Source organism: Echinops telfairi, unplaced genomic scaffold (assembly GCF_000313985.2).
Source record: "Echinops telfairi isolate 266 unplaced genomic scaffold, ASM31398v2 ScPeMD7_5592;HRSCAF=6446, whole genome shotgun sequence".
Taxonomy (NCBI): domain Eukaryota; kingdom Metazoa; phylum Chordata; class Mammalia; order Afrosoricida; family Tenrecidae; genus Echinops; species Echinops telfairi.
Genome location: NW_022109491.1, coordinates 30,596,836 through 30,616,326, shown reverse-complemented (window position 1 = coordinate 30,616,326; position 19,491 = coordinate 30,596,836). Strand labels below are relative to the sequence as shown.

Sequence of the window (19,491 nt, the reverse complement as noted above, 5' to 3'; positions counted from 1 at the left end):
GTCACCACTCTTAACTCCAGAACATTTTCCTCATTCCCCAAAGACTCATATCCGTTAGCGCTCACTCCCCATTCCCCACTCTCCTCAGCCTGGATCAACCATTCATCTACTTTCTATTTCTAGGGATTCGCCCATTGTGGGCATTTCAGAAAAGTGAAATCATAAAATGCGTGACCTTTCGGGTCTGACTTCTTCCTCCTAACATAATGTATTCCAGACCTGTCCGTGAGGTAGTACGTTTCAGATCTCCATCCTTTTTTTATGACGAAACAAACGTTTCATTGCGACTGGGCCCAAAGCAAGATGGTGGCTTGCAGTAAGCATAATCCGTCGTTTGGTGACTTGCAGTCAAAACGCTGTTCCGTTGGTGTGCTGAGAACGTGTCCTGGAAGGCTCTGGGGAATATAGCAGGACCTCTTCCAGGAATGGAACAAAAAATATTGCTCTTAAAGTTCGCAAAGCTGAGCATGATCTCAGACAGGATTTATGCAGTGGGGAATCTGAGGTGCCTGATCATGCATTAAGCATTCATTGATTCTTTCTCCCCCCCACCCCCACTTACCAAAGGCTCAGGGTTATGTCTTGAAGGAACATCTGTCATTGTTAGGTGCCGTAGATTTGGCTCAGACTGTGCCCTTCCATGCCTGGCACGAGGAAACGTTGCTGGGTCCCACATGGTCTTCATGATCATCGGTACACTCAAGCCCATTGTTAGGGCCACTGTGTGTGTGCCTGTTTAAAACCTTTTGAGTTCCTGTATTGTTATATTTCCTCCTCCCTCGCCAAGATGGTGGGGGACCAGTCTTTATTCCTCCCCCTCCCCCCAAAGGTGCTGTCTTCTTCTCTGTGTCCTCGCTCCCCTAGCCCAGAGCTAGGGAGAGGAGGTGACAAGATGGAGATGGATGGACAGACAGATGAACAGAAGGCAGAGAAGATGGGACAGGAAGGGCTACTCTGCATGTTCTCCTGCTCTTTCCAGCCTTGCGTCTTGGGCGTGGGGGTGGGGAAAGGTGTGACAGATCATCAGGGCCAGGTTTGGGCCCCAGTTCAGTGACACCCTACTGAGGGTCATTGAAAAAAATGTGGACTCATCAAGGATGGTGGCTGGTGATTTGAGGCTGCAGAAACCCTCTCCCAAGCAGGAGGGGGCAGCACCTCACTCCTGAAACCCATATGTCATGGGTGTTCTTGTTGGGAAGGCCCCCCTGGAGAGTACCTCGGGATCCCAGAGCAGCCTGGGGTGGGGGTGGGGGTTGTCTCAGACTTCCGGGACCACCTCCAGGAGGCCCGACTTGTTGCAGTTGGACACTGGGGGTAGGAGGTAGATGGTAGGGGGTGTCAAGGGCATTACTACATTGGGGGTGCGGGTGGGAAAATGGGAAGTTGTCCCAGATTGGGGCCCCATGTCCCCTGCCAGACAGTCCCTGGTTATCTGGAGTACCCTGCAGTAGTTGGAGGGGTCAGGTTCTGGGCCCCGGGCACAGGGGAGAGGCCACAGAGGCTTCTCAGAGGTCAGGGGTGGCACGAGCACCCTCTTATCCCCAGTGCACCCTGTGCCGGCTGCAGTGGGACTTTTCTTTGGAGGCGGCTGGGGCCAGTGTGCTCCCTCCCCAGGGTGTGCCCCTTCTAGCAGGGTCTTAATACTGAAGCTCTTGCTGGGTGCCTGGGGTGGGACCTGGCCTGGCCATATTGAATGGAGGGCCCCGGTTTTTGGCGAAGGTGCCTCGAGTTCCCCTGCCCAGCCAGCATTAATGACACAGCTGTGTCGATCACCCAGGCTCATGATGAACATCCAGAAGTTGCCCTTGGCCTGGGACTCTGACGGGTCCTTGGGCACCTTTCAGAAACATGGATTGGAAGCGAGGTTGTGTTGGAAGTAGTCCTCCAACCTTTGCAGTTGTCCCTGAAGAAGAGGAATGTGGCCTGGACCTGCTGGATGATCGGGCCAGCAGCGCGGATCACCAGGGTGATCACGGCCAAGTAGGTGTAAGGAGGCTGGTTGTGGTGCAGCTATCTTTTCCTCCTCCTCCTGGGAAGCTGAGGGGGACTCCACCCCCAGGGGGCCCAGTGAAGGGTCTCTGCAGGGCCCCGTGCAGCAGGCAGACAGTCTGGGGCTGGGGCCCAGCCTTGGGGAAGGGTGCAGAACCCTGGGACTGGGTGCAGAGGTCTCACTGTGTGTTTTGTGTGCCTTCCAACCTAGGGACTCATATAACTACCAGCACGGATGACAAAAGTCTTGTCATCCACAGGGCTTTCTTTGGCTGCTCTTAGATTGTTGGGATATGCTCATAGTCTGGAAGCTCTGCTTAAACTTGTCTACCACGAGCGATCCTGCTGGTATTTGAAATATCAATGGCATAGAGTCCAGTGTTAGAGCAACACCCATTCCACCACAGAAAGACAAAGTGACAGGAGGTGGGAAGAGACATTAACCCTGCCTGATGACCTAGTCTGAGCAACTCTGGTCCATAATAATAGCTTACTGTTGACATGATGCCTTATCAATGCCACACCTGCTGTGAGTTAATCGCCTCCTGGGAGGTGGGGGAGAGAGAGAGGGGTCTTCCAGCTGGAGAGAAGAGGCCCACTTGGAAGACTAGAATGAAAAGAAGCACCCAGGGAAAGTCACGGGTGGCGGGGTGGAGGTCAATGGCGTCAGCAAATCAAACAAAATGCAGCCTCAATCCCCATGGAGTCTGGTTTCTGAGTCTGGACAACAGGCGGAGGCCGCTGGCGCACAGCAGTGAGGGCTGGGATCCCATCCATGTTGGCCCTGGGGCCTTGGGAAGGTAACCTGGGTCCATACGGAAACCCGAAGGAGCACATTCCTTGTGAGGGCAGCCATTGATACAAGCCCAGTTTTAGGAAACGGAGAGCTGGAAGGACACAGGCTTGTTAGTTTTCTGAATTACAATCGGTGCTCATCCTTATGTTAATTATTAGTACACACAGCTCTATGCCAGATGTGCTTCTAATGTGTTTGGGCACGGGAGGAGCATTCTCTTGTATAGCATTCTGAGTCTACGTAGGCAAGACCCAAGTAAACTAGGGATGGCCTCGTCTCAACAATCTTGGTTGGTCATGAAAGGCTTCACTCAGTGAAGATGCAGTGATCGCATTTGGGGACTGTATCCAGAATGGAAGCATTCATTTGCTCTGTACTGGGCACGTAGGTAGAGGTGGAGCGGGAGCTCCCAATGTGTGTGCAGGTCTGGGAAGATCGAATAGGATCCCACACTTATCTGGCCCACTGCCCCACTTGCAGAGAATTAGCACCGTCACGACTATGAAACACTTCTGCAACACAGGATGAAGTGTAGTTATCTGCTTTTGTAGCTGCCCTGGATCTTTTCAGCATCAACAGGGCATGGTATCAAGCACTCTGGGCAACATGAATACCTCCATTGTGAGCTGCCTGTGTAAACATGAAGTCCCACCAGGCCCTCACAATTCCGGGAAATGCCTTTGGGCTGGGTTGAGGAACTTGGACTTACTGCTTGAGAAAGATGGCCTTATCAGTAAGGGGTCCTGCAAGTTCTCCTGAGGGGATGGGGTCGTGATGATGCTGGCTACTGCTATCTGTGGCTGTCACAAGTCTCAAGGTCATGACTTGTTTGGAGAGGGAGGAAATGGCAGCTCTGCTGGGGCAACTAGAGAGCAAAGGGCTCTTGCCCCAAGTACATCAGTGGCCATTACTCCAGCAAAAGGGACCCATATTTTTGGGCAGGGGGCGGGGATCATGGTTTGAGAGGGCATGGTCCGTGAAGCACACTGGGTTCAGACAAAGCTCCCCAGGCAAATATTGCAAGGGGACATGGGTGGGCCGATGAAGGGTGGGGGTGCTGTGAAGGGAGTTCACGTTGGGTTTTGGTTAACTGTTCCTTCCACCAGGTACCACTGAGGGCCAGCAGAAACCCCCAACACTTGTGTCCAGTACAAGCGCAGAAGGTGCAAGTGGTTTGAGACTTCAGTGTTCTTCCATGTTCTGGGAAACGAACGAGCCTCAAACGAGGAAAGCCGCCTGCAGGAGGTGGCCTGTTGTAGACTCAGCCCAGGGGTGCTGGGTCCTGAGCACAGGAGACGCAGGGGTTAGAGGGAACACCGCAGGTGGTTCTGCTCTTGCCCAGCCCGCCACCCCCAGCTCTTCTTCAGTTTCAGGAGCGCTCAGTGACAACCTTGGCTTCCAGGTCCTTGTTGCTCATGGTGTCCTCACAGCAGCAGAATGGCATCACCTGGGAGCCAGGAAGAACACAGACACCCATCTCCGACCTGTGGTGTTGGTGAGTTTGTGTGTGTGCCATAGCTCACCAAGAGCTGCCCCCTTGGCTCCACAGCACCATTTATGTGTTTTGCTCAATCTCTCGCTAATGGTGGGCCCTTGAATTGCAGGGCGTGCAGTGAAACTTTCAACTATTGGTCAAAAGGATGGTGGTTGGCCCACCCAGAGGCTCCTGGGAAGAGGTGCTTGGGATCAGCCTTTAAAGCCCTGGGGAGTTCTACTCTACACGTGCACACTGTCACCATGAGCTGAAATCGACTTCAGGCCGCGAACACTGAACAGTGGGCTCCCAGGCTCAGCTGTGCCTCCACCAGAGGGGAGGCGTTCTCACCTCCTACCTGCTGTCACCCACCCCCAGATCTCAGCTGTGTGCTCTCCTCTCAGGAAGGCCCAGGCGATGTCACAGGTGAGTGATTGGTCTCCCCACAAATCTCTGTGGGTGTTTTAAAGCTGGGGCAGCTGCCGATTTCATTTGCATCTTCCTGTAAAGGTATCATGTCCAGACCAGGAGCAGCTGTACCACCTCGGAGTTTGTGAGGCATACAGTCTGAGGCCTCAGTGCCAACCTCCTGACCCAGCAACTCTGTGGTTGGCCAAAACATAAGACAACACGCATAACCCAACATAACAGCACAACCTAATCTAACAGAACCACAGCTCAACACAGCACAGCGGCCCCTCAGGGGATTCTGACGACACTCGAATGTGCAGAACCACTGGCTCCTCTGCACAGCAGCATGACCTGGGAGCTTGTAAGAATCATGGGACTGAGGCCGCACCGCAGACTGCAGAGCACACACAAGGTCTTCATGCATCAGAGTCGACTCCAGGGCAACAGATTTTTCCCGGCGGGCAAGACAAGCACTCTTGAGAATCAACACAAATCGTCCAGAGATTCTCGTCTTAGCTCCCATTTAATGTTAGTCATAGTAAACATTTATAAACTTTCTATATACTAAAACAAGTACATGCAGTGTTACAAATATAGAAAAGATCTTAAGTGCATGCACATTTCAAAGACCAGTGAATGGTGTCCCTTAAGGATTCTTATACAAAACTATTCAGTGCATATTGTACGCGCAGAAGGATTTCCCACATATGGAGTATTGAATATTTTACAAAAAAGTTAATACGTTAGATACTTTAGATGTTTAGCTACTCTGAACAGAACTTTTAAAATTCATCACTCACAATATATATATACACACACACACACACACATTTTCTGTTTTACACTGAGTACCTACACAGTGCAAGCCAATCAGAGCACAGGCTAGTGATACATACCTGCTAGGTGATAACATGGAACCATAAAGGGAATACTTTTGCCTGTAAATCATAAGTTCCTTTTCCACTTGGAATGGACTATACCCATGTCATCTCCAAACATAAGCCCATTTTTTTCTTTCTCCCCATTCTCTGGTTCAAAAGCCAATTATAGCCACTAAGGACTTGGTCTATTTCTCACCTGGGCAGTGATGAGATAACCCTAAAGAATGCAAGCTCTGCTCTCCTTTTAACCCTGCCGATTCCTTCCTTACACATTCCTCCCTCTCTGAGAACCCCGTGTTCACAGCTGAAGCTTCCTCTATGGTAAAATCTCCAGGTTTCCCCCACGCCATGCTGCATATTCCAGAATCCAGGTGAGTGAACAAAGACCTGCCTTCGGTGTACAGGATGGGATAGATCCAATTTTTGTGGCCTTAATTTTTTTGAAAGTTCATTAAATTGCTCTGGGCAATGAGGCTCTAAAGCACTCCCTCCAGCCCTCTCAGCACGCTACTGCCCAACGCTGGTCATTTTTCTGTCCGGGAGCCTTTCCATTCATGTGTCCCTCGTATGCTCACTCCCTGGGGAAACAGCCCTTGGCCAGGTTCGATTGACTCTTGCTGCTCAGAGGGCTGCGCAGCCTATGCCAGCTTCCAGTTCTCTGCAGGCTCCGGGCACCTGCTCTCCGGCCCAGAGCTAGGGATTTCTCGTATTTGGGTTTTCAATGAGTATCATGTGGCCTTCTTCCAGATTTGGCAGAAATGCTGTTTGATTGGGGACATGCCGTGAGACTCTCTTAAAGATGGGGAACATCTCTCCAAATCGTGACTTGGCATTTGTGTGGGGCTCCAGCTCGGGAGGGAGGTGGATGGAGCTCTTCAAACAAAGGCATGTGAAGATGGCGCTGGGATTTGTTCCAGCCTCTCTCTCTCCTATTAGACAATTAGCAAAGCAAAGCAAGCCTAGGCTAACAAATGACCACTTGCTGTTCTTCTTTAGCACTGGCTGTCCCTGGGGGTGGGGTGGGGTGGGGGAGCTGTGAGAAATCACCTCTGGGGCCACTCCACCTTTCCAAGTGCCCATCAATGGCCAGATTATTATACTCACGGGTAACAACGAGAGAAGCAAGAATGAGACACCACGGCTAACGGCTGCAGGTAGATAGATCCCCGCCTTCCCAAGATGGCAACGCTGTGAAGACCTTCACTCATCCCACAATGAGGAAGATGAGGAAGGAGATGAGAAGGATCATGGGCGGGGAGGAGAAGAAGACGATGCTCGTCCCTCGCAGCCCTCTCTGGTAGTCCAGGGACGCCTGCTGGTACTGGGTGACGCACATTTGCTCGACGACGCGCTCCATGATCTTGACATCGGTCTCGGTGAAGTTCTCCCCCTTGGTGGTGGTGGTGGTGGTGTGGTGCTTGACGGTGATGTTGACGCAGTCGTGCACAAAGTTGTTCTGGTTGTTGTACTCCTGCACGGGCCTGTAGTACACTTGGTTGGGGTAGCGGTGCATGTTTTCACGGTAGTAGCGGTCCTCATAATCATTCCCAAAATGCATGAGAGGCCTGCTCATGGCACTCCCCACCACGTAGCCCCCAAGGCCCCCCACCACTGCACCAGCCGCTGCTGCCCCCAACATTTGCTTTGCATTGGTCTTCGGCTTACTGGGCTTGTTCCACTGGCTGTGGCTGCCACCCTGTCCCCAGCCGCCACCACCACCACCATGTGGCTGCCCCCAGCCGCCGCCCCCACCACCATGTGGCTGCCCCCAGCCGCCGCCCCCACCACCATGTGGCTGCCCCCAGCCGCCGCCCCCACCACCATGTGGCTGCCCCCAGCCGCCGCCCCCACCACCATGTGGCTGCCCCCAGCCGCCACCACCCTGAGGTGGGTAGCGGTTGCCTCCAGGGCTCCCCTGGCCCGGGTATCGGCTTCCCCCAGTGTTCCATCCGCTTCCCGGCTTCGGCCGCTTCTTGCAGAGCCCCATGTCGCTGCAGGCGGCCACAACGAGAACCAGGAGCCAGCAGCTCACGGTGCCTTTCACCATGATGACTGGTCTGAAAAATGAAGAGCGTGTTAGTGCCTCCTCTCTGACCCACTCGGCATTTGCTGCGTAAGAAACGAAGGAAGGAAAGCAGTGGTAAGGGCGAATGGCAGCTAGTTGTGGGCACAGAACTAGACCCCAAGCCCCTGAGATTCTGACGTACGGAGATCCTGTGAACTGTGGGCACTCGGTGGCTCTGCCACAGTGCTGAGCTTCTTTGGTTTCTCTACCTGGCATGCCTCAGAGGGGGTAGGGGCGATGGCGGCCAGGAAGCTGTCTATCTTGAGTTATAGAGCACATCGACTCCCCAGGCATGGGGCTGTGTGTGAAGGTGATCCTGATCTACCTGAGCTCCCTTTCTGGCACCTGAGCAGTCATTTACAGGTAGGTAGGTGTGTGTGTAAGCGAGACTGGTTGCTGAGTTAACTGTGAGGACTACATCCACCAGAGAGGGGCCTTGGTGTGGTCCAACATGTATGGTGACCTTAATGTCCAACTCGGGGCTTCTCGTCCAACTGGTAGAAACGAAATAACTACAGCTTATGCTGACTTTTTCTTTCCAACTCTGTAGCACGTAAGCTGAGGCCGAGTCTCTCTCCTTTGCTGATATAGCCTATTAGCTCTACCTTAGAAATCAGTCCTGAAACCCACAGTATCCCACTTTCTCCGGGCCTCTCCACTCTTCACCCTGCACGAACCTTTCAATATGCAGATCACATGATGCTCATTCCCCTGTCCCACTTCCCAAATGGTGCCCTTTGTACTCAAGATAAAACCCAAAGACCTGACTGGGCCCTCAAAGCCCCACGCGGCCTGGCTCCCAGCTGCCTTCCCCTCTCCAGCATCCTGAAGTGCTTCAAAGGAGACCAGCATTCTCTCCTTTGTCCTGGGTCCCCACTAGAGTGAAGAAGGATCTTCCTTCTCCAGTCACACACGATTCAAATCTCAAATGCCATCTCAGAGGGGCCCTTCCACACCACTCTGGGCTAATGTAGCTTCTTCACTATCCTGTCCCTTTACCCCGCAGCTATGACTATTTACTACACTTGCAACAATGGGCTCCGACACAGGAACAATTGTGACCATGGTGCAGGACCGGGCAGTGTTTCATTCTGCTGCACACAAGGACGCAAGAGCTAGAACCCACTTGATGGTGCCTAACAGCAGCAGCAACCTGGCTCAGTCCCCACTGGATGTGAGCTGGTCAGAGGACAAGGGTCTGTTTTGTTCACAGTCGAATGCAACGCTTAGAACTACTGGTTGCCTGACTTGCAGACATGCAAAATAAGTGCTACACAAGTGTGCAAAAAAACCCCAAATAAACACACTCTCAAAAAGTACAAAGAATAATTCAACTAAAAGGAATATCTAAAGAGAGCCTCATGTATGAATTCACAAACTATTTCAGGATATTCTATTAAAATTAAAAAAATGATCAACACATTTATCATTTAAAAAAATATCCTTAGAAAATCGGAAGAGAAGGGTATTTTTCTAATGGGATAAAGTCATTGAACAAAACCAGCAAGTCTATTTCCTGGAGAAGCTTTAAGTGTATCCCCTTTAACAGCAGGAACAAGACATGGATGAGGACCATCAAGGGCTGGTGGACTTGTCTAATAACACATGTATAAGAGTAACTGGAAGGAAAGGGCTCATGCTATCATGATTTGTAATTAATGTGTCAATTTCCATGGCAAATCCAACAGAATCAACAAAGGAAACGTGAGAACCAACACTAGAGTTTGGTAAGCTTATGTGATTAAAAACCACCCTCCAAAATGAGAAACATATCTCTTTATCAGCAACAATGGACTAGAAAAAGATCACTGAAAGATATGTTACCATTCACAATGGTCGCCTGTGAAGTTACTTGATGTGGCTCTTCCAGCCACAGTCTGTAACTCCCATGCAGTGACTCAATGGGGCCATGCAAATAAGATAGAGGAGAATGCACCATGAAGAATGGTCAGCTTTGCCATCTAACTGGGTTTAAGATGAGCCAGCCTAATAGCAAGACGGGGGAATTTCACTACCATCATGAAAAGAGCCAGGGGTAGGGCATATTCTTTGGGCCCCAAGAAAGGAATCACTGTGAACCTTCTCAATCCAGGAGACAGGAGTGGCAGCAGAAGTACCAAGAGTCACAGCAATGAGTGGTGGTGGGCTTTTCAGCTCACCAGTGAATAAAACAGTGCCTTTGTGCAGAAGACTCACCTAACTAGTACCCTCTGGGCATGGCCAAAGTCCTAAAGGAATTTTGTAACACTGCCTGAGCGGGGCAGAGGCCAAAGGGTTGTGTGGCTGAGAGGCCAGGCACCAGAGAGGAGGTGTGTTTCTGGGAGTGGCTGAGAAGAGGTGCATCTGATCAAAGAACTATCCCAGAGTGTTTCTGATCCTGATTTGTAAACATTCCTTAAATAAACCTTATACTTGTATTGTCTTTCAATTCTGTATGGCCACTTCAATGAATCATCCAACCCAGCAGAGAAGCAGAGTGGTGGAGGAGGGGTAGCTGGTGCAGAAAGTTGAAGGGCAGAGTCAGGTCTGACCTCTTTCACAGGGATTGGCCTTGTGCTAATATTGGGTATGATTCTCCTACCCTCTCGTCAAGTGAGAGGAGGTCAGATGTGGCTCCCATGCCATCCTTACATAACCAGAACTTTCAAGTATGGAAAACTATAACTGGGTCACTAATGGTACATGCCAAAGTGGGTTCCGGTTGGATTAAATGTGAAAGGTCAAGTGTGATGTTAGAAGAAAAATGAAGAATTTTTATGTGGCCAGAGGGAGGTTCCGGGAGACATTTGAAACAAAAACCCAACCCACAGGCAAGTATAGTTAATGAATTTGATGACATAAAAATGAAGCATTCTTATTCAACGAGGAGGAGCGTGGACAAAGTTATAAACTATAGAATGGCAAAAGATAGTATCTAAAACCAACAGCTTTTATAAGGAATCCCCCAAAGCAATAAACAGACAGGAATTCCAATAGTAAAACAGCCAAAAGACAAAAACAAATTAATTTACAGGAGATGAAACCCAAAAGAATATGTTCACAATCAGCAAAAGCCACACGAAATAAAACCAAAATAATAAACCATTTACACTTTGCAGAATGGCAAAGACCCAGGAAGCTGGCTAGTGCCAAGAGGGCAAGGGCATGGGGCTGTAGGAACCCATACAGCGATCAGAGGAACACAGATGGTTAACTGACCAGGAAAGCACCCAGGATCTAGTCAGTCAAACCAGGACCCAAAGAGTTACGCCTACGTATATACTCCCAAGAAATCTACACAGAGGTTCAAGCCCTGTAAGATGTTCACTACAGCACTGCTTGTGGTGTGGGGACCCAAGGGGAGAGGATGGGGGTTCAGTCAACAGGCAAAAGGAGAGGAAAATAGGGTGCATGGTCATCAGGGAGCACTCGGCAACAGGTTCGTTGGAGCACAGTAGGAGAACATGCAGCACCGGTTCACAGCTCATTAGATGAACCCAGTGGGGAGTCATTAACGGCTTAGTAGAATCGCATGGTAAGCCTGTCTTAAAATATCACTATGACCATTTGTTTAAAGAAAAAAATGTCGTGGGGCAAGAAAGGAAATAGGGAGAGCAGCTGGGACAATACTGCCAGAAAATGGTGGTGTGGCTTGGATGGCGCTGAGGCAGTTGAGATAGGAGGGAGATGATGAATTTCGCAGAAGGAACTAACAAGACTTGCTGACTGGAAGGAGGAGTAAGAACAGGCGAGGGGTTCTGTGATCCTTGCCCCTTCCCAATTTAATCACTTTCCAACTTAATCAGAAGACCCACTCCTAGCTTGACGGTCTTCGAAAGCAGGTGGGGGTGGGGAATGGGGTGGCAGGGTTGCCATTTGCTGAAGTGGGGAAAACTGTGGAGAGCTATGCGGAGGAACAAAGCCCGGGGCTTTCATTTGGACATGCCAAGTTTGCCACATCTCTCAGCTCCACAAATGGTTGTGTCAACGTAGGCAACTGTTAGAAGACTGGAACCCAGCCTCTGGCAGCATGAATGCCGATTCCAAACGAAAACACCACCAGGTCAATGGTAACCGTTCTGTCAGAGAAGACTCCTCAGTGGATGGATCCCCAAGGATCCCCTCAGGAACAAAGGATGGTTCCAAATGAGGAAATCCACCAACAGGTCAAAGAGGAAATAAACATTATGATCTCTGTAGGTATTGAAAAGTCTTTTGATTAAAGCCAAAATCCATTGCTAATGTTCAGCTGCTAATAAATGAGAAAAGCTTACATAGCATTGGAAAGTTAATCCTGTGACATGGTCAGGAGCCCTAGTGGTTATGCACTGAGCTGCTAACTGCGAGGTCAGCAGTTTGAAACCACTGCTGTTAGGTGCCATCACATAGGTCCTGACTCACAGCAATGCAACACTGCCCAGTCTTCTATGAAGAAAGTGTTAAGATTTTATGACTTGAAGAAAGAATGCCGTACTTATTGATGATGCAAAAACCAATACTGAAGGACACCAATTCAATCCCAAATGATCCATAATGTCAACACAATGTTAGGAGGGATGAAAAGATTTTTAAAAGAACATCATAAAATGATGCTAAGACTAAGGTGAGGGCATTTTTGACAAAGAGGAGACTCGAGAAGGGCTTTTCGCTTTGCCAACTCCTATAAGGTGGTACCAAGTTGTGAGAAACCGGGTGGCCCGGCACTGGTGAATGAGCAGAATGAGAAAGCGGGTATAAACGAAACAGAAGGTAGACAAAGTCCCAGATGATTTCATTCATTCTCCCCCATTTATGGATGAAGCCTGACAGCCAGAGCCAGTAGAAATGTTCCCCATTATACAGCCTCAACGGGTGGGCTTTGAACCTAGACACAGTGAGAAAGACGCCCATTCCATTGCGGTAATGCCACCCACTGTCATCACGTTGATTCCAACCTAGTGACCCTCGTTAGACAGGGTTTCCACAAATCTTTATGGGAGCAGGCAGCTTCATCTTTCCCCCTCAGAGCGGCTGGTGGGTTTTAACTGCCCACTTTGCAGACCAAGAGTGCCACCAAGGCACCTTCAAGATTTCTGAAAGCAACATGTTACAACGTTAAATTGATTACATTGGAAGGTGGCAAGGAGCAACGAGCCCCACTCCTGTTCTTTCTTACATGAAGATTTACTCATTTGTCATATCTGAGTTGACTTTCAGGCTACTAAACTTTTAGTTACTATTTTTAAGTTGCTGACCTTTAAAGACCCCAGAGAAAGTTGTACAAAACTTTGTAATGGATTTTAGAGAGGCTCTTTCACTGAGTCCTGAGGTTCAGTAGGGCAAAGTATGCCAAACCTTGCCTGCCACCAGAATTACCCACAAAGCTTTGGAAATATCAGCAACCCTGGAACTTGCCTCTGGCCAACTGCCTGAAAATGACTAGAGGTGGGCTTTAGGGAATCTCTATTGGCTTCTGTGGGAGTTATATAATTTCATGTCAACTTTATAAATAAAGTGTAGGGATTGAATACAGCCTGTCAATCAGGTCACAGCTTGATGGTGCCTCCTTGTGGGCATGGCCTTCTCATAAGAAGGGCACTGGGGAACACCCCCCACACCACCACCACCACCACCCCGGCCTCTCTGGATTCTCCTTCCTGTTGATTAGCCACGCTGAGAGCTGCCAGAGCCCTGGGATGCTTCCACCACCATTGGATCTACAAGACTTTGCACCCACAGCCTGTGATCTTCCTGTGGTCTGCATCATGGCATCTGGCTGTGTGAGTCTGAAGAGGGATTTATGGACAAGTAACGGACTTATGGACTTGATCTGAACTGGGCCTGCATGTTTTCCTGACCTATAATTTGCATAAACTTTACACTTCTTGATATAAAGCTCTCTCTTACACATATACTAGTGTCTCTGGATTTGTTTCTCTACTTAACCCGGCCAAACAGCTTCCCAGGGACTCATCCTCCTAGCTGGGCTTTGGAACTAGGTCAGCAGGGACTTAACACCAACAACATTTTACAGTGATTTGCATGAAAGGGCAGAGCTTCCATGAAATGACAGGACAGTGCTCTAAGAACCACAAATGGAATACAGTAAGAGGAAAAGGATTCAAGGATCATTTACCCAACTGAGAAAAAAATTCTCCCAACTCTATGAACCAGCGCACACACTAGACGCTCCAGGGATGTTTCAGGCTATGGTTTTCCCTGCACTGGAGTCCTGGTGGCACAGTGGTTAGGTGTTGGGCTGCTAACCACAAGGTCAGTAGTTTGAAAGCACCAGCTGCCCGGCTGGAGAAAGACCAGGCTTTCCACTCCCGTTAAACAGTTACAGTCTGGGAAACGTGTCACGGGGGCAGTTCTACCCTGTCCTCGAGGGCCCTTCTGCATCAGACTCCACTTAATGGCAGTGAGTTTGGGGTGGGGCCATCACTGGGTGACACGCAGGCACATTCTGAATGTTTCACGTGCAGCATTTCATAGTTGCCTTGGAAGAAGAAATAGAATCCGACCAGGCAGAATAAACAGATAAGTCAAAACTCCAGTTTAAAAAACCTTACACCTCAGCTAGTTGATGGTCATGCCCACTGTTGATTTAGTGCAGAAATGCTTGTTATATTATTGTTGATTTCATTTTATCATGGTATTTCAAGGATGACTGCTTCCCTATGTAATTAAATCGAATACTAGAAAAAGCTGTGGCCCTTTCTCAGCACTAGCAGGCTGACTTCACAATAGTGTTGCAGTAGGTATGCATGACTTATGTAGATGCCAAACAGCCTTTCTTGACCCTCATTCTCTGTGACAGCTGGTAGTTTTCCACCATCATGAGACCAGAGATTCTGCGGGGTACTTACAATCTGCGGTGGCTTCAGCTAAGCTGGATCTGTTCTGTGAGGAAGACAGAAGGCTTCGGCTTGGCTGAAACTGGTTAATTTTGAAATATATCCCGGGAGTCCTTGAAAACAACAACAAAGAAAAGCAAAAATTGAGAACTAGATCTAAGAACTGATTTCTTTAAAGAAAAGTGCAATCTTTAAATTAATAAATTACTAATAAATCTCAAGAAAAAATGCGAGAACATTTTTTAGGAAAAGATGTTAGCATAAAACATCTTAAAATAAGAAAGTATTTTGATGTACCACTGTTTAAAAATCAGAAAGCTAAGGAAATGATTTTCTACAAAAATATAACATACCAGGACAGTGAACCCTCGCCACTTCGCGCTTTGACTTCCACGGCTTCACTCTATCGCGGTTTTTGCGTAACAGCGCATGCTGTCATTACTGCCACTGATTGGCTCATACTGTACACGCTTGATGCCATAATATAATAAATAATAAATGATAATTGTAACATCCAAAATGTTTTAATGTATTTTCCCTTTTTCGTTTAATAAATTGGGTAATACGAGTGTAATGGTGACTAAAGGGTGATTTTTCATGTCCTCTATGCTCTAACTACGAAAATATTTGATTTACAAATAAGGAATCCTACTTCGCGGAATTTCATTTATCATGGTAGGGTCTAGAACCGATTAACCGCGATAAATGAGGGTTCACTGTATTGAGTAATTAACCTATTTGATCCCCTCCCAAAAAGGAACAACAAAACCACTGAGTCTTGAAGGATGCAGGGGTGAGAAATTGTAAAGCAGCCCTGGTGGTGAAATGGTTATGAAATGAGCTGCGATTCACATGGTCAGCAGTTTGAAACCACCAGCGGCTGTGGAGAAAGACTGGGCTTTCTACTCCCATAGAGTTACAGTCCCTGAAACCCACCGGGGGTCCCTATGAGTCAGCAGCGACTCGCTGGCAGCGAGGGAAAGTATTGATCATTCACATAAAAATTGTTCTAGGGCAAAGCAGCTGATGCGAAGTGGGTCAGCTTACTCTCAGATGCAAACAATACTGATACTTCTCAAAGGATTGTTTGCTTCTCTCTTTTCTCACCAACAGCAAACTGTAGACCATTACAGCCTAACAACTCAGACCTGTGGAGTATTTTGGAAATGGCGCCATTTCCAAAGAAAACAATTCGATTTTCCACATATGCCTTCCTCTCTGAGTAAGTAGTTTAGTAACCTTTACTCTGACTGGTCAGTGTCTCCCCCATTCCCGCCCCTCCCCAACACCACAGGCTCCATAATGGCTTCTGACGGTTACATAATGTTCTTTCAGTTAATGGCCCTTGATTTTCTTAGTTTTGGCCCAGCTGTTATACACGCAGGTTGTATCCCAGCTCTAATTCTACACCACACTGCCCTGAATGCGTGCATGCATATGGCTTTTACTGTTGTTTTTCCCCTTGTAGGTAAATTCTCAGGATTGGGCCTGTAGGATCACAGTTTCTAATTTTATTAATCCACTTCCCAACTCCTTTACAAAAGGTGTGTTTGATTCACCCAATCTCCAGTGGAGTATGAAATAGGAAAAAGAATAAAGGAATCCATACTAAGGTGGGGGTGGGAGGGGCAGCTAAGTCATTAAGTGGGCTGCTAACTGCCAAGGTCAGCAGTTTGAAACTACTAGCTGCTCCAAGGGTGAAAGATGAGGCTTTCTACTCCCATAAAGATTTTCTACAGCCTCAAAAGAAACCCACAGGGGCAGTTCTACTCTGTCCCACAGGGTCACTAAGAGTTGGAAGCAACTCAGTAGAAGTTTGAGTTTGCTTTCTTGGGAAGTTGCTTAGTGCAGCTAACAAAAATACCAGTGCTTCTTCATTAACAGGATGTATTACATATTATAAGTGATAGATCATTACATCAGATCACAATATGAAAGACCACCATACAATACTGGGACTTATGGCCAAGCTATATATTGTGGGCTGACATCTATTTAGTGGTAGTGGTGGTGCACACACAATCCAATGCATGACACCAAAGGACAGGTTTGCACAGATGGGAAACAAAACCTAAAAGTACACAGCATTACCTCACCTTAAGAAAGAACAATGGCAGGATTACATAACCTGCCCAAAGTCATAAAGCTCCTTGCTGCCCTACCTTTTCTAACTCCAGAGCCTGGCCACCTCCCTGAATGGAACCTTGAACATGAATGATTCACCGGAAGCCTCCAGCAGAGGTTGCTGTTACTATTTTATTAATTGAATAGATGCACAACGAGAATCTAAACTTACACAATTTGCATTTTATTGGGATTCGTCACTATCTATTATAATCTTGGTATTTCCCTCTGACAGCTATGCAAACTATCAGATATAAATAACATACCAAGGAAATCTTAATTTTCTTTCCGTATCTAGCTCCTCCTCATTTTAAGAGTTTCTTGGTGGGCAGATAAAAATATCCCTGGGAATTTTTTTTCTCCTTGAAAGCTGAGATAGTTGTTAATTCTTTCAGAGATCCGCCATGTCTGCCTTTTCGTTCCTAGTTTTATCATTAGTTAAAAAAAAACAAACCCTTTAGGCCTATTCCATCTGGAGTCTTTTTTTTTTTCTAAGGGAAGGGGAAACATCTCGAATGCTCATTTGGCGATGCTCGAAAGATAAAGACATTACACAGCTGTTAAAGCAATGACGACTAAGGCGGTGGGGCTGAACTGTGTTAACGCTTGACTCTGGAGGTGTGGGCACGCAAAATCGGAAAGCAGGGGCTTTGGGGTGGTGAGGAGGCGGTGGGGTTTATGTAAAACGCATCTATGTGCTAGTCATCCCCAATTCCCTCCCCCGCCGAGGCCTGGAGGACCGTTGCCACTGGCCCAGGTCCCTGTGGGGCCCTGCGAAGCGCCAGGCACCTGAGCAGGGAGGCTCCCCCCGGGAGGGGCTGGGCCTCGGGGCTGCAGGGCGCGGTCCGGAGGAGCTCGGCAGCCAGGCTGGAGGTCTCCTGGGACTATATCCTCGATGCCAGGCGCCTGCTCCCCCGGCGTACTCGGCGGGCCTCCAGGAGGGGCCTGGCCCGGCTGCGAGCGGGTGGCCCAAGCCCCCCTCCTGCCCAGCACCCCAGCGGAGCGGTGATCGCCACCCCACTTCGCAGACACCTTCGGCACCAGGAGCATCCTCCGCCCCCCTCCCCCTCCCAAATAACCTGCCCCCATCCCCCACCCAATTCCGAGCAAGAGGCCGCGTCTGCCGAGAAATGCGCAGCCCGGCCAGGCCTGGATGCACCCGCGCCAGGGAGAAGCCCCTGCCCCTCCGCCGCCGGCGCCCCGCCTCCCCACTCGGCCCGGCTCCCGCCGCACCCAGTTTTCAGGACCCCCGCAGGCTCCTCTCCTGAAGAACAGGACTGTTTACCTGCCTGAGCCGGGAGAAGGCCAGCAGGAGCCGAGGAGCAGCAGCAGCTCGCAGCGCCGCGGCTGTCAGCGACTGGCGCCCGGGACTAAGACGCCCAGCGCCCGGAGGCGGGGCGAGGGGCGGGGCCTGGAGGCGGGGGCGCTCGCCAGTGGCCGGGACGGTCGGAGCGGCGACCAATGGCAGCGCGGCTTGGAGTATGATCGCCCGGCGGCCAGCGGCCGGCTTTGGCCCAAAAGGCCGGGCCCTGTTGGCTAGGCGGGCCGGTAATCTGAGTCACCCAAGGACTCCCGAGTGCCTGACTCACCTGCCTCCGCTGATACCATCTCCTGGTGGCTCACAGACGGTAGCAATTACTTTAAAAGGGAAATTTGGCCCAAGCGTCAACTTCTCCGTTATGCAAACGCAAGTTCTGGCCCTTGGATAATCAGAAATTCCGATTAAAATACCACCACCCAAACCAAATCCATCCAGGACTGTCCATCTCTCTGAAAGCAGACTGCTTCGTCTTCGCCCCTCTTGCTCCAGTGGAGTGACTGCTGGGTTCCCCTGCCAACCAGTGGGTGAGCCGCGGAATTGCCACCAGGCCTCCTTGGACATTTCTACAGAGAGAAATCAAAAGGTTCCCCTGGAATGAGTCCAGTGTTTATTAATTTCCCCAGAAACTCAGAGGCTGGGAAAAGAGCCCATTCTTTTATTTTTTTAAATCATCTTATTGGGGGCTCATATAGCTCTTATCACAATACACACACACATACATACATACATACATACATAGTGTCAAGCACATTTGTACACTTGTTGCCATCATCATTTCCAGAACATTTCCTTTCTACTTGAGCCCTTGGTATCAGCTCCTCATTCCCCCCTCCCTCTCCCATCCTCCCTCCCTTAGGAAACCTTGATAATTTATAATTATTATTTTTTCATGTCTTACACTGACCGATGTCTCCTTCACCCATTTTTTTTTTGGTTACCCGTCCCCCAGGGAAGCGGTTATAGGTAGATCATTGTGATCGGTTCCTCCTATCTCCCCCACCTTCCCCTTCCCCTCCTGGTATCGCTATTCTCATTATTGGTCCTGAGGGGTTTATCTGTCCTGGATTCCCTGTGTTGCCAGCTCCTATCTGTACCCGTGTACATGCTCTTGTCTAGCCAGATTTGTAAGGTAGAATTGGGATCATGATAGCTGTGTTTCATCAGTGCTATACTGCACCCTGACTGGCTCCCCTCTTGTGACCCTTCTGTAAAGAAGTGTCCAATTGTCTACAGATGGGCTTTGGGTCTCCACTCCGAACCCCCTTCGCATTTCTATGTTTTTTTTGTTCTGGGTTTTTGATGCCTGATACCTGATCCCATTGATACCTCATGATCACACAGGCTGGTGTACTTCTTCTATGTGGGCTTTGTTGCTTCTCAGCTAGATGGCCGCTTGTTTGTCTTCAAGCCTTTAAGACCCCAGACACTGTATCTTTTGATAGCTGGGCACCATCAGCTTTCTTCACCACATTGACTTATGCACCCATTTTGTCTTCAGCGATCGCGTCGGGAAGATGAGCATCATGGAATGCCAGGTTATTAGAACAAAGTGTTCTTGCACTGAGGAAGTACTTGAGTAGAGGCCCAATGTCCATCTGCTACCTTGATACTTAAC

At 49.1% G+C, this 19,491-nt stretch overlaps 1 protein-coding gene and 1 pseudogene across 1 annotated transcript; both read right to left on the bottom strand.

Annotated features, from left to right (window-relative positions):
• Positions 1–1,176: 1,176 nt before the first annotated feature.
• Positions 1,177–2,766, bottom strand: LOC115871321 (annotated as a pseudogene).
• A 2,408-nt stretch (positions 2,767–5,174) lies between these two features.
• On the bottom strand, positions 5,175–17,913 carry LOC101653719 (prion protein). The gene is made up of 3 exons (XM_045295351.1): positions 17,841–17,913; positions 14,444–14,544; positions 5,175–7,608 (listed from the first exon to the last, which is right to left on the bottom strand). Exon 3 carries the CDS (start codon positions 7,596–7,598, stop codon positions 6,756–6,758), a length of 843 nt encoding a protein of 280 aa, XP_045151286.1. The 5' UTR covers positions 7,599–7,608; positions 14,444–14,544; positions 17,841–17,913; the 3' UTR covers positions 5,175–6,755.
• Positions 17,914–19,491: the final 1,578 nt, after the last annotated feature.